The sequence below is a fragment of the Carassius carassius genome, chromosome 16 (genome assembly GCF_963082965.1).
Source record: "Carassius carassius chromosome 16, fCarCar2.1, whole genome shotgun sequence".
NCBI lineage: Eukaryota > Metazoa > Chordata > Actinopteri > Cypriniformes > Cyprinidae > Carassius > Carassius carassius.
This window is the reverse complement of record NC_081770.1, coordinates 29,800,340-29,812,381: the sequence shown is the minus strand read 5'-3', so window position 1 is coordinate 29,812,381 and position 12,042 is coordinate 29,800,340. Positions and strand designations below refer to the sequence as shown.

Here is a 12,042-nt window from a genome sequence, read left to right as displayed (position 1 = left end):
ATTCTGCGGTTTAGGTCAGAGGAAACCGTTTTATTGAAATGATAATGTGCCACTTTGTTCTTTCGTATTTTGAAATGCAGGCATGGTTGTATAATTTATGTTTTAATGTGCACTTGTGTTATAGTTACAAATTTCAAGTCACTCAGTTAAACAAGGGACACTCAGGTTAATAGACTGTACTGATATACTGGTGTGTTTTGAGGAATATAGATTTTATTTTCACAAGTGACATCTTTCCACATGGACTGAGGTTTTTTTTTTGTTACAACAGAAATGCATGGCATGTTCTTTGCACAAAATGTAAGATTTTGTTATACAGAGTTTAAATTATAGATGTTCAGTAAAACACTGATCACATATGCAGTGAGCAAATAAAGCTGTTCTTTGAACTGATGATTTTAAAATCTGGACCTATTTGTAAGTGTTACGTAATTCTCAACAGCAGTTATCCAGGTGACTGGTGGAGAGAGCCCACTCTGTCTCTGCAAATCCCAAAAATGAACTTGGAGATTAGTGTCACCACAAAGACTGCGCTGGGAAGCGCTGTGATGGCAGAATGTCCTCAAACTCTTGTATCACTTCCTGTGACACTGGGAATCCACAGTCCCTTGCATCAAACTGTAATAAAATGTATAATAAAAACGGCAAATGCTAAGAATATAACCCAACACGCAATTTTGTTTTATATTTTTTAAATTGAAGACATAAGCCAAAGGTTGACCCTCGATGTCCAATATGGTCATTACATTTGCTTCTACTACAAAGACACTTTGCAAATCAATAAAATACCCATTTTTGCTTCATGCATTGTAAATGTATTTTATCTAAGGATATCTGATTTCTTTTTTATACAATGATCTAGTTCTGATTTAAAATAATCCAATTATCGTCAAGTGAGGGACATTCCACTATACACTTCTGTGTCAGATATACTGTATGCAATCAATCACATTTTCTTTGAACATTAATGATTAAACTTAAGGGAAAATGAAATCAGATTTTTTTCTGAACATGAAGCATATATTGCATGGATTAAATAGGAACCTGTGAGGCAGGTGATACATGGCTTCTGGTTTACCAGAATGACAAGACGACTGACGAACAGGACGGATGGTGTGGTTATTCACGAGCTCTCTGTATTCATCAAGGTCTTTCTGCACGATGCTCAAAAAGACACACTGCAGGTAATTGTAAGCAATTATCCCTGGGTCGTTATTAGAGCTGCCTCTTCTGAGCCACATCACGTTCCTAGAAAATCCATCAATGCAGCCACTGATGGCAACACCAAATGGTTTGAGCTTATCATACCCATCGACATGCCACACTTGGTTTGGTCCTGCTGTAAAGTATCCTCTTCGGACAAACCTGTGTCTATGGCGAAGTTGAACTCCAGAGGATCCAGTCTTCGAATTGAGAGCATTACATCATCCCTTTTACACGTCAGGAAATACTTCTGCCGCAATGTCTGCCACAGAGCTCTGTAACCTAAAAGCTGAGCTGAGCCTGTGTGTTCATGTGTTATAGCTGCATTCACAGTACCAATGGGTGTATAGTCTGTCCTCCTTGTTAGGCCTGCATTCCTTAGTCTTCTCTTTAAGGTGCTCAGACTCAGGAAAATGTTATGCTTTGTTCCAAGAAAATCAAGGATCACTTCATATGTGTGGCCTTCTGAGAAATATTTATGGATTAGGCCTGCCTCAGTGATTTCATCTAATACGGTTCCTGAGCATGAAGGGAAAAGAGAAAAATGTCATTAGGAATCCACAAATATAATCTTAAACATAAAAATGTAACAGAATTAACAAACAAACAAGTTAACTGTTTGATACAGGTTAAAAGGTATATGTATTTAATCTCAATTTGTGCACAAATCCAGTTAGCAAAAGAACAAGAACAACAACTGGCGTTGTTCAGGCATTTAAGCGTACTACTTTTAACAGTTAGGTCGTATTGGGAGGTCTATGCTGATGTTAAAACAACAAAAAAAAAAACACTTGCAATGTATTGGTGTGGGTTAGTTCTGTATGTCATACTATAACCTGGTTAGTATACATGTGACTAACCTATAACCTGGTTAGTATACATGTGATCATGTGTGACAAAGTCTGTTTGTCACACCAGAAACAGAGAGAAAAAGATTAACAAAATGAGGAGTTGCAGCGCGTTTCTTAATTTGTATGCGTTTTCTTAAGTTGCAGCGCGTTGAGCTCTCGGCCACCGTAAAGAACAGTATATATGTGGTAAAAATCTGACATTGATGTTGTCTGGAGGTAAGGCAGTCGTTGCTGGTTATGCCTGTATTCTGCCAAGACGTCTTGCATGAAGAGGGATAGATCAAATTCTCTACCATGGTCCACTCCGACCTGATCCCACATCCCATGGGAAAGCACAGCATTTCTAGGAAAATATAGTTCAACTTTGATCTTATCACTGAATGGACCAAAAATATGGTAATATTAGAGGAGAAAATCTTAGTCTTACTTGTAAACCTCTTCATAAATTGTTAAATTGTTTTTTATTGGCATGGTGGAATGTCCAACAATTTTTTTGCTAAAGTCATCAATGGCTATGACATGGGTCACGCCAAACATGCAAAGTTTTTCGTTCTGGTCCATATGCAGTTTGTGAGCCACATACTCTGAATTATATGAGACAGGATTTAAATTACGTGCACCCTGAAACAAAACCGAGTTAATTAGATTACATATAGAAAGTATTCAGCCCCCAGTTTTAGAGGCACTGGTGTAGAGAGATTATAGGGCAGTTATCCGGACTAAAATGCAAGTTTAAGCTGTTTTACCTGAAAACAGCTTGCAATGAGATATCTTAAAAAAATATATATCAATCCCATTGTTTTGTTTCAAAATGCACACTTAATGTTTTATTTTTGTAAGGTATGTTTGTAAAGACTACTTAAAAATCCTAATATAACTAACGTCTAGCCTGGGCTTAATCTAAACCTTGTCCACGAAACCTCCAGGAAATGACCCTAGACTTACCTACTTGTCATTTTCAGCTGTATTTATCTCTACTTTTTGAAAGTTAAATACTAAATACACATTGATGTATGATTATGTAATGTTTAACAATGTAGATGCTAACACATTATTTATTTGTATGATAATAAACTAATGTGAGACATGTTGAAGGTGTCTTCAGTTTTAAACAGGATAACAGCACATAATGAATAATAATAAACATAATGAAACTTTCATAGGTACAGATGTATTTGGGGAAAAAAAACTGTAATAAACAAAGAAGTGGAAGCCAAACTTAAGTGGTCACTCATCTAAAGAAGTGAACTATAAATTGAATTAGACTGTAAGCCTGTATCAGAACTGTAGTAAAGAATTAATTACATTTATTTATTAAATATTACGTGTCTTTTTGATTCAGTTCTTACAGTATCCAGTATTGACAGTATAATCACAGAAATGTATGAATCTTGGTAGATGGTGGTACTGTGTCTACACAGATCACATGACACTCGTAGACATATAAAGTTATTACAAAATAGATTCGGTCTAATTTGTGATTCGGTAATTACTGTAGAGTAGGTACTTCTGTGACTATTGTACATTACAGCATTGTATCATAATGCAGCATTTGTAGGGTTATTAATGTACAATAAAAAAATTAATGAACGACTATCTGTAGAGTTTTAAATATTTGTTAAAAAATAAAATCTGACCTCTACAACAGCTTGTGAAACTGCCAACTCCAGTTCATCCTCGGAGACCCATTTTCTTTCAAGGCCTCTTTCAGAGCTGAATCTCCGTATATTTCGCTCTGAATTAAATGATATGATATTTTCATATCTGTGTGTCCATCTTCATACATGTTCATTATAACGTTTTCATATGCTGATAAACTCATGGCTCCGACTGAGCAATGTTAAAAGTGCACTGCATTCAGATTCGGCGGGTTACATCTTCTTCTTCTTGTTTTATGGCGGGTGGCATCCAACGTTAAAGTGCATTGCCACCAACTTCTATACTGTGTGGAGCAGACTGACTAACAGAAACATGTTCTTATGATTCAAAAGTACTGTTTTTAAAATTTTTGTTTTGAATTTATGTAATAAAATATAATTGTTCAGGCCCTACATGTTTTGAAGTATTGGGTGCCCCAGATTTTTTGAGAGAGCAGTGTTCAGGTAAAATGGTCCGGCTGATCAGCAAAAATGGGCCAGTCACACTGCAAAGTGAAATAGACATTTCTGATGAAACACATTTGATTATATTTAATTTTATAATGTAACAGTGTAACATTGCTATCAAATTACATTAGAACTTCAATTTGAATTACATCAAAACATTAACTTCAATCAATTTCATAAAAAATGTAACAATAGCTTGAACAACTTAGCAATTTAGCAAAATCAGCATTTGATCTCTTTCAGGGGCCATCAAGACATGGGTTATGAATCTTTATTTCTAAATGTGTATTTGTTTTTTATTGATTTATCAACCTTATTATTGAGGAGTAAGATGGGATATGTCAGGAAACTCTGCTTTCTTTCTTCTGGCCTTGTCTCAGAATGAATTGCTAATCTCACTTAGCAACCGCAGACCAATAAAATCATTTCTAAATATCAAGCACTGTTATGGCAACAGTTTGAAATTCTTTGCAGTCATTGGCTGCTACTTTTAAGTTAAATGGCCCATTTTACCTGATATCATTATATATAATAATAATAATAATAATAATAATAATAATAAATATATAAGTTCTCTCTTTATAATTGATATTCTGTTTATTAACCCAGTTTCACTCAAGAATACAATTACAGAATTACAATTTGCTGTTTGACTGAGTATTTGTTTGGCATCTCTAGTATCTCCTGTAGTGTCCTTCTGAATATTTCTCTTTCTGTAATATATTTTTGGCAGTGACACAGTACATGTTCTGTTGATTCTTCCTCCTGACAACACTCATACAGACCTGTTGGATGTTTTCCATTGAGATGATGTAATGTCTTATTTAGACTTGTGTGACCCAGTCTTAATCTTGATATTATGTTTTCCTCCTTTCCTCCTCATCCTTCCCACCTCCTTCTGGATTGTATAAAGATGTCTGCCTGTGTTTCCCTTGTTCCATTTATCTTGACATTTGCTGATGATTTCACTTGTAATTATTGTCTTTATTTCTGCTTTGCTAAATAAAATGTTCATTGTATTTTCCTGCCTATTGCTTCTTTGCTAATGAATCTATTTCATTGCCTTTAACTCCGCTGTGAGCAGGCACCCACAGAAATGTAACCACTATATTCAAGTTGTGAAGTCTGAAAATAGTTGAATATATTTAATATTATATGGCTAGTCCGAGATGAAAATGATTGTAAGGATATTAATGCTGAACTTGAATCTGAGCACAGAATAACTTAGTTTAGTTGACCTTGTTCTACCCAGTGCAGAGCTGTTGCGATTGATAAACTGCCGGTTGATCTGATGTTCTTCTGTTGATAGATACTTGTAAAGAGGGAATGGTACATGCATAAGATGTTCTTCCTGTAGGATCTTTGGATCCATCTCTATATATTGCTACATAATTCTGATACAATATTTGACTCCTATCCTCCACCACCACTGATAAATTTCCTATCTGTGAATAGATGACTATTTTCCAGTAAATAACCATTCCTTTTTATTACCTAGCCTACTGATTTTAAGCCTACTCATTTTATTTATTATATTCCTATTTAAAAAAAAACAAAAACAAAAAAACACTGTGAAATAAACACGACCACTTAACTCAGAATCTGTGGCAGTAAACATCTCGAGGCCACGACAAAACTAAGGGGCTGTTTACACCTGGCCACTTCATGTGTTTTCTCAGATCGGATAGCTATCTGATTTATCAAAACGGTTCCATTTACACCTGGTCACATGAATGTGTTTTTGCGAAACGGATTTAAATCTGATCTTCAATTCCTGCGCTATATGCAGATTTAATGGAGTGCACGTCACCGAAAGCAACAGATATGAGCTGCTTTTTATTGATCATCAGCTAAAATTTCAAAATCAAAGACCGCAATAAGAGAGAGCGGCAACAGCACTGGTAAGATCATTTAGGTTCTCTACTATTAATGATGATGATTGTGTGTTAAGCGTTCGCGACTTACTTTCACTTTGATTTGCGATAGTTTGCTCGTTGGTTTAATGAATATATGCTCAGCTTCTCATCTGGTGGTGCGTGTTCCAGTAGCGTCGTCATATCTGGCTATAACATTACATATAGCCTATAACACACCCTCACACGTTTATTTTTTTAGCATTTTGGGGAGGAGTACAATTTACATATGTGGTTTTAACAACCAGATGCATTAACACTTGTCTAGTTTTGTCTGGAATGCGGCCCAGACCACCTCCTGAAGTGGTTTGAGCGATCTGATTCAAATCCGTCTCAAATGCGTTTCGGAGGGCATTTACACCTGGTCTTTTCACGATCGGATAGCTATCCGATCTGAGAAAACGCATGAAGTGGCCAGGTGTAAACGGTCCCTAATTGAACCAACCATGTTCTCTCACGGGCACCGTAGAATCATGTGTGTGTGTGTGTAAAATCATATATATCAGTCTGGCCAGTAAACTAAAAAATGTACTAGCCAATGGAGATTATATTGTCAAGGTGTGTGTAGAGGGTCCTGGCCATCTGGTTAGGCTTCGTTTCATGATAACTAGCTCATAATAGTACACTCTTATACATAACGCTTCTTTATTGACATCCACAAAGAACTTAACATCCATGAAACCTTTACCTTCTTTACAGAGGAAAAGGTTCTTTAGATTTTTAAGAATATTTGGGGAACCAGAATTGTTTCTTCTGTGGCATCGTTGTGAAAGCTCCCTCTTGTACCATTTATTTGTATGATGTTCAATTATTCATCCACATGATCTTCTTGACATCCTCTTATACCTGAAAGACAAAAAGAAAGAAAAAACAGATGTATATGCTGTGCAGTCTGTGTCATTCTGAGTGTTGATTCAGGGTTTGTACAGATACGGTAATATGACTTTCAAGGACTTTTCACTGCTTTTTGGTTTTCAGGGACTACAATCAGCATGAAATCTTGTTTCCACTATAAAGAAATAAAATAAAATGGTAATATATATATTTTTTTCAAACAATTGCAGGATTTAAATGTGCAATAAAGTCAGAATTGTGAGTTTTAAAGGCATAATTTAGACTTTTTTTCTCTAGCAATTTTTCTAGCGAAAATTGTTATCATGCAATTCTGACATTATTGCATGATAACGACTTTATAGACATTATAACAAAAAAAAATTCTCAGAAACTCACAATTGCCAGTTGTTATATAAAGTCGAAATTGCACGAAAAAAGTCAAAAACTCACAATTCATAATTTTTTTCTCATATTTGCATGTTTTTATTATGCTGACTTTATCACCATTTTGACTTTATAACTCACAATTCTGACCACATATCACGCAGTTTTGATTTTATATCATGCATTTCTTTATAACTCACAATTCTGAGATCTTGCAATTCTGATAATTGTAATTACCTTTTTTTATTTCATGATATTACATTTGTGTTAAATTGGAGAAAAATTAACAATGAGTTTGAGAATTCAAGCAGTTTTCAAGAGCCTCTTCATAAGTCTGTCTGTTTTCAAGGGTTTTCTGGGACTTAATCTTCAAAAAGTCAAATTCAAGCAGTTCAAGCACGTTGTACAAACCCTGGTTAAATGTGATAAATGACCTCAATCGCAGCAGTACATGATCACATCATTGAGAGCGGTGTCGTCTCCGAATCCCTGCGGCTCTTCTATCCGTGTCCTAATGCCACAGATTCCTGTTCCCTGACATGTCGGGCTCCATTTGCCCCATTGGCCCCAGGGTGTGCCCTCACCCACCATCACATGCCCCCCACTGCAGGTAAATCTGGAATAAACATGACACTATTCTGTTAAAGAGCCCCTATTAATGATGACATTTCATGTAGCAGTTCTGCAAAGATTCATGCAAGACAAATGGAGTTGTTGTCTCCCTTAAAGGTGACATATTATGCTCATTTTTAGTTCCCAGAATGTGTCTGTTAAGTGTCTGCTCAAAATACCACATGGATTTGTATTTTTTTAATCATATTTTAACTGCCTTTTTGTGGGTGGAAGAAAAAAAGCTCAGTTTTTTTGTGTGTACATTTTAAATGCAAATGCAAATTCCAGCAGAGGGCTGTCTAAAGGACTTTCCACACTGAGCTTGAAAAAGTGAAACGAATTTTGGACGCGATGATCGTTTCAGTCAAATCAAAAAGGACAGATGTGAATACACCCTCAGATATGATAATAGGAGTTTGGTTTCTGACCAATCAGAGCAGAGCAGCTCTGTGACGATCGCGATCCAGTAAGACACAGGGAGAGAGAGATCCAAGAGCAGGTATGCTTTTATTGGGGTAATCCAAATCGTGGTCAAAAACAAGCCAGGGTCAAAACCAGAATGTAGTCCAAAACAAACAAACAAAGAACAGGAAAGGAAACGAGAACTCGGAATACGAGGAAACTCGGAGGATGAGAAGACAGGATCACGAAAGGAAAGGACTCCATACCGAGAACAGGAAAGGACTGGTAAATATAGGGAGGCTAATGACAATTAAGTGAAGGCACCTGGTGCAATTAGCAGGAGTGCAATTACTGTGATGAAGGGACAAGGCTAGTGGGAATTAGTAGTGCCTAAGGGGAAGTGAGCTCACTAGTGGACACCCAGGGAAACAGAGACTAGACAGCGTGACAAGCTCCAGGAAAGTTGGGGTTTAGAGACACTGAAAGAAAACAGATGATCCTGCAATCGATATTATGAGCCGTTGAGCGTATATATGTATACTTTGAGTACATGAACTAATTGACCTATTACATTACTGTTTATAAAAACTGAGTAAAAGCAATATAATCATGTTATTGGTCTGATTCTCTCCTCATGCCTTTAATTAACTGATGTTGTTTAAGTGAGCAGCTTCATGAGGGAAAACTGAGAGACTAAATGTCAAACTCTAATCAGAAAGAGAAAAACTCACCTGATGTTGTTTACAGCCGTATCATCATCAATTCCTTGAGAAGATTCAACTTTCAACTGAAAAGCTGTTAAGAATCCATTAGGACACATTTGGACATAATCTATCCACTGACCAAAGCTGAAGAAAAAAAGGGCTATAGTTGTTTTTTTTTAAATATATTTAAGGTTTATAGTTATTAAGTAATCAGTATTTACTTTCAAGAAAATCATCATTTTGTCTGAGCCCATTACCTTCCTTTATCAGACCGAATGATGCCTGAAGCGTCTTCAGATTTACTCTCACAGAAAAGAGAAATCGCATTGAGTGCAGTGTTATCAAAATAATCATATCTTTCAACCTAAAGAAATTTAATAAAATAACAGCAACAACATTAAGACAATCCTCTGTTTGTTAACATCCACGGCAGGTGAGATTTAACTAAGTTATAATGGCTCAACATCTCAAGAAAATGATTTCCCTACTTTGTCTTGTTTTCCAGTATAAATATCAAAACATTCATAAAGCATTAACACCTCGACTTGAGAAGCAACATCACATATCTTCTTTTATGAAAAAAAAAGTGAGATTTTGCATAAAACAAGAAGAAAACTACAACTTATTTAAGGCTTTTTAATAATACTGCACAATAAAATAAAAAATTAAAAAGGAAATTGTAAATCTAACTTGTTTAGGCATGTTTAACTGGAAAGACAAAAGTACAGATTTTTATTGTTTAAAAACAACTAAAGTGTAACCTGGCATTTAAATATATTTTAAATGCCAGGTGTTTGTGTGTTTACTTTGTATATTTGTATGTATACTGTATATAAATACACACACACACACAGAGCCTTGTGAAAGTATTCACACCCCTTCATTTTTTCATGTTTTGTTATGTTTCTGTCTTAAACTGCTTTAAATTACTTTATTCCCACATCATACACCATAATAGTAGAGCAAAAAAAATGGGTTTTAACAACTTTGCAAATGTATTAAAAAATAAAAACTTCATGCTGTGGGGTGTTTTCGGGTGGCAGGGAACTCATCCGAGTAGAAGAAAAGCGAGATCTTCTTAATGAAAACCCAGTCCACAACATTCAGAAGCTCAGACAGGCAGAAGGTTCATCTTCCAACAGGACAATGACCCTAAACACACAGCAAGAGTAGCTTATATTCAACTCTGTGAATGTCCTAGAGTGACCCAGAAACACCCTGAGCTTAAACCCAATCAAATATTTCTGGAGAAACCTGAAGATCATCCAACCTGACAGAGCTTGAGAGAAGAAGAGATGAGAAGGAGAAGAATAGCAGATAATTGTCAAATGAGCAAAACTTGTCACATAAAACCATAAAGTCTTGAGGCTGTAAAGGTGCTTCAGCTATATATTTAGTTAAGGGTATGAATACTTATCAGAGTTGGGTATACCGCGTTACACAGAAATTTACTAGCGTTACTGTAAACCAATTACTTTTCCTGGTAACACAAGCCTGGTTTCGTGTGGATGATTATCTTGTGCGGACACATTTTGTGAGCTGAGACAGGAAATAATGTACCTCGCATTGGTTTCGTACAGATTATTTTATCAGAGAATATTTGTTATCGACATGATTTTTTGACAATAATAGACACTTCAAGTTTTCTTTAGATATAGCCTGCTGTATTTCAAATGTCATTTTTGTTCATTTCAGTGACTTGTTTCAGGAAAATATTCACAGAGAATGCAGAAGGTGCACCCAATTTGTTCTCTTTATTTTACACAAAAAAAAGTTGTGACAATGCTGTTTTTGATGTGGGAAAAAGGTAATTTAAAGGAGCTTAACATAAGGCAGCAACATAAAAAATATGAAAAAAATGAACACTTTCGGAAGGCACTGTACATAAATATGAATACATGCACATACATATTTAAGGAACACACACATACATATAAACATTTCTCAAATATATGCACATATGTAAAAAGTATTACATTTTACAGCCCCAAAGTAAATAAGTAAATAAATACACAGATAAATTATTGAAATGTGAAATCAAGTCCTGATCAACTTAGAAATGTTTAGAATTTAATTTATTTAAATATTATTATTATTATTATTATTATTTATTTTTGGAAAATAAGACAAAAATACTGAGTTATAAAATCCAAAGCACATCCATGAGTTGATGCTCAACTTACCTTTACATTAAATCCCTTGGCGTATGTTCCATCTGGACAAAACTCACTTCGACCCCATGATCCCCAGTGCATCCCATTCGAAACAGTCAGCAATGATCGAAAATGTCTTTCGCTGCTCCGCTCCAAACGTCTTCCTGTGGACTGAACACTCACATGCAGCCCAGTAAAGATCAGCAGTGAAAACACAACGGAAATAAAGTGATGCATTGCTACAGCACAGACCTGATGGATCAAAACAATGATTTAATTATTTCTATTTGCTCCCTAAAATCAAACACTGACCCATTTGTAGTCAGTCAACTGAACCTGCCTGTTTCTTTATTGAGCCAATCAGAATGCATTCACATGGTTCATCAATATTCCAGCCAATCAGAAGCCATGAACACTGAGTATGTCAATGCCTGTAAATCAGCACAGATACACACAAACGCCTGTTTGGTTAACCGTTAGCGTCCTTGGAAAGTATTTTACTTGGTAAAAAGCCAATGTTCAAAGTTCAGAAATATTAATCATGCAAAACAGCAGAAAATATGTATGACCTTTAATAATGAAATTTTAGATTTGCATTTCCTTCAAAGAAGTCACCAATCAGCTAAAAATGATCATTCTGTCATCATTCCATCAACTGCTTTTTGGTTTTCAAGGACTACAATCAGTAAGGAATCTGTTGTGGATTTTGACTTGTTCAAAATAAACTAAGAGAAGGTTTGAATCCAGTAAACTTTATTGATCACAACAAAGCCGAGTTGCGTTTGCCAAAGACTGCTCCAGAATGTCATTTCTACACAGATGTATATATGCCTGGAGCTGGTTACAGAATATGCATTGTTGTATTTGTATTTGACAGGTGT

At 35.6% G+C, this 12,042-nt stretch overlaps 2 protein-coding genes across 3 annotated transcripts in view; both read right to left on the bottom strand.

Moving 5' to 3' along the window:
* LOC132160236 (uncharacterized) overlaps positions 1–12,042 on the bottom strand; it is a 193,432-nt gene that overhangs the window by 135,349 nt on the left and 46,041 nt on the right. The window lies entirely within an intron of this gene.
* Positions 6,790–11,486, bottom strand: LOC132159199 (vitelline membrane outer layer protein 1-like). 2 transcript variants are annotated; one of them, XM_059568744.1, is made up of 5 exons: positions 11,192–11,486; positions 9,266–9,372; positions 9,036–9,152; positions 7,725–7,906; positions 6,790–6,918 (listed from the first exon to the last, which is right to left on the bottom strand). In XM_059568744.1, exons 1-4 carry the CDS (start codon positions 11,396–11,398, stop codon positions 7,726–7,728), a joined length of 612 nt encoding a protein of 203 aa, XP_059424727.1. In that variant the 5' UTR covers positions 11,399–11,486; the 3' UTR covers positions 6,790–6,918; position 7,725. The 2 variants fall into 2 exon arrangements, with proteins under 2 accessions (XP_059424727.1, XP_059424728.1); XM_059568745.1 differs by lacking the exon at positions 6,790–6,918 and having other exon boundaries at positions 7,706–7,906.

Bases quoted from the DNA above. Each gene is read 5' to 3' on its own strand.
- LOC132159199 (XM_059568744.1), bottom strand. From the start codon at position 11,398: ATGCATCACTTTATTTCCGTTGTGTTTTCACTGCTGATCTTTACTGGG. The intron at 9,153-9,265 runs GTAATGGGCTCA...TTTTTTCTTCAG, and splicing joins ATTCGGTCTGATAAAGGAAG to CTTTGGTCAGTGGATAGATT. The intron at 7,907-9,035 runs GTGAGTTTTTCT...TGTTTATTCCAG, and splicing joins ACGGCTGTAAACAACATCAG to ATTTACCTGCAGTGGGGGGC.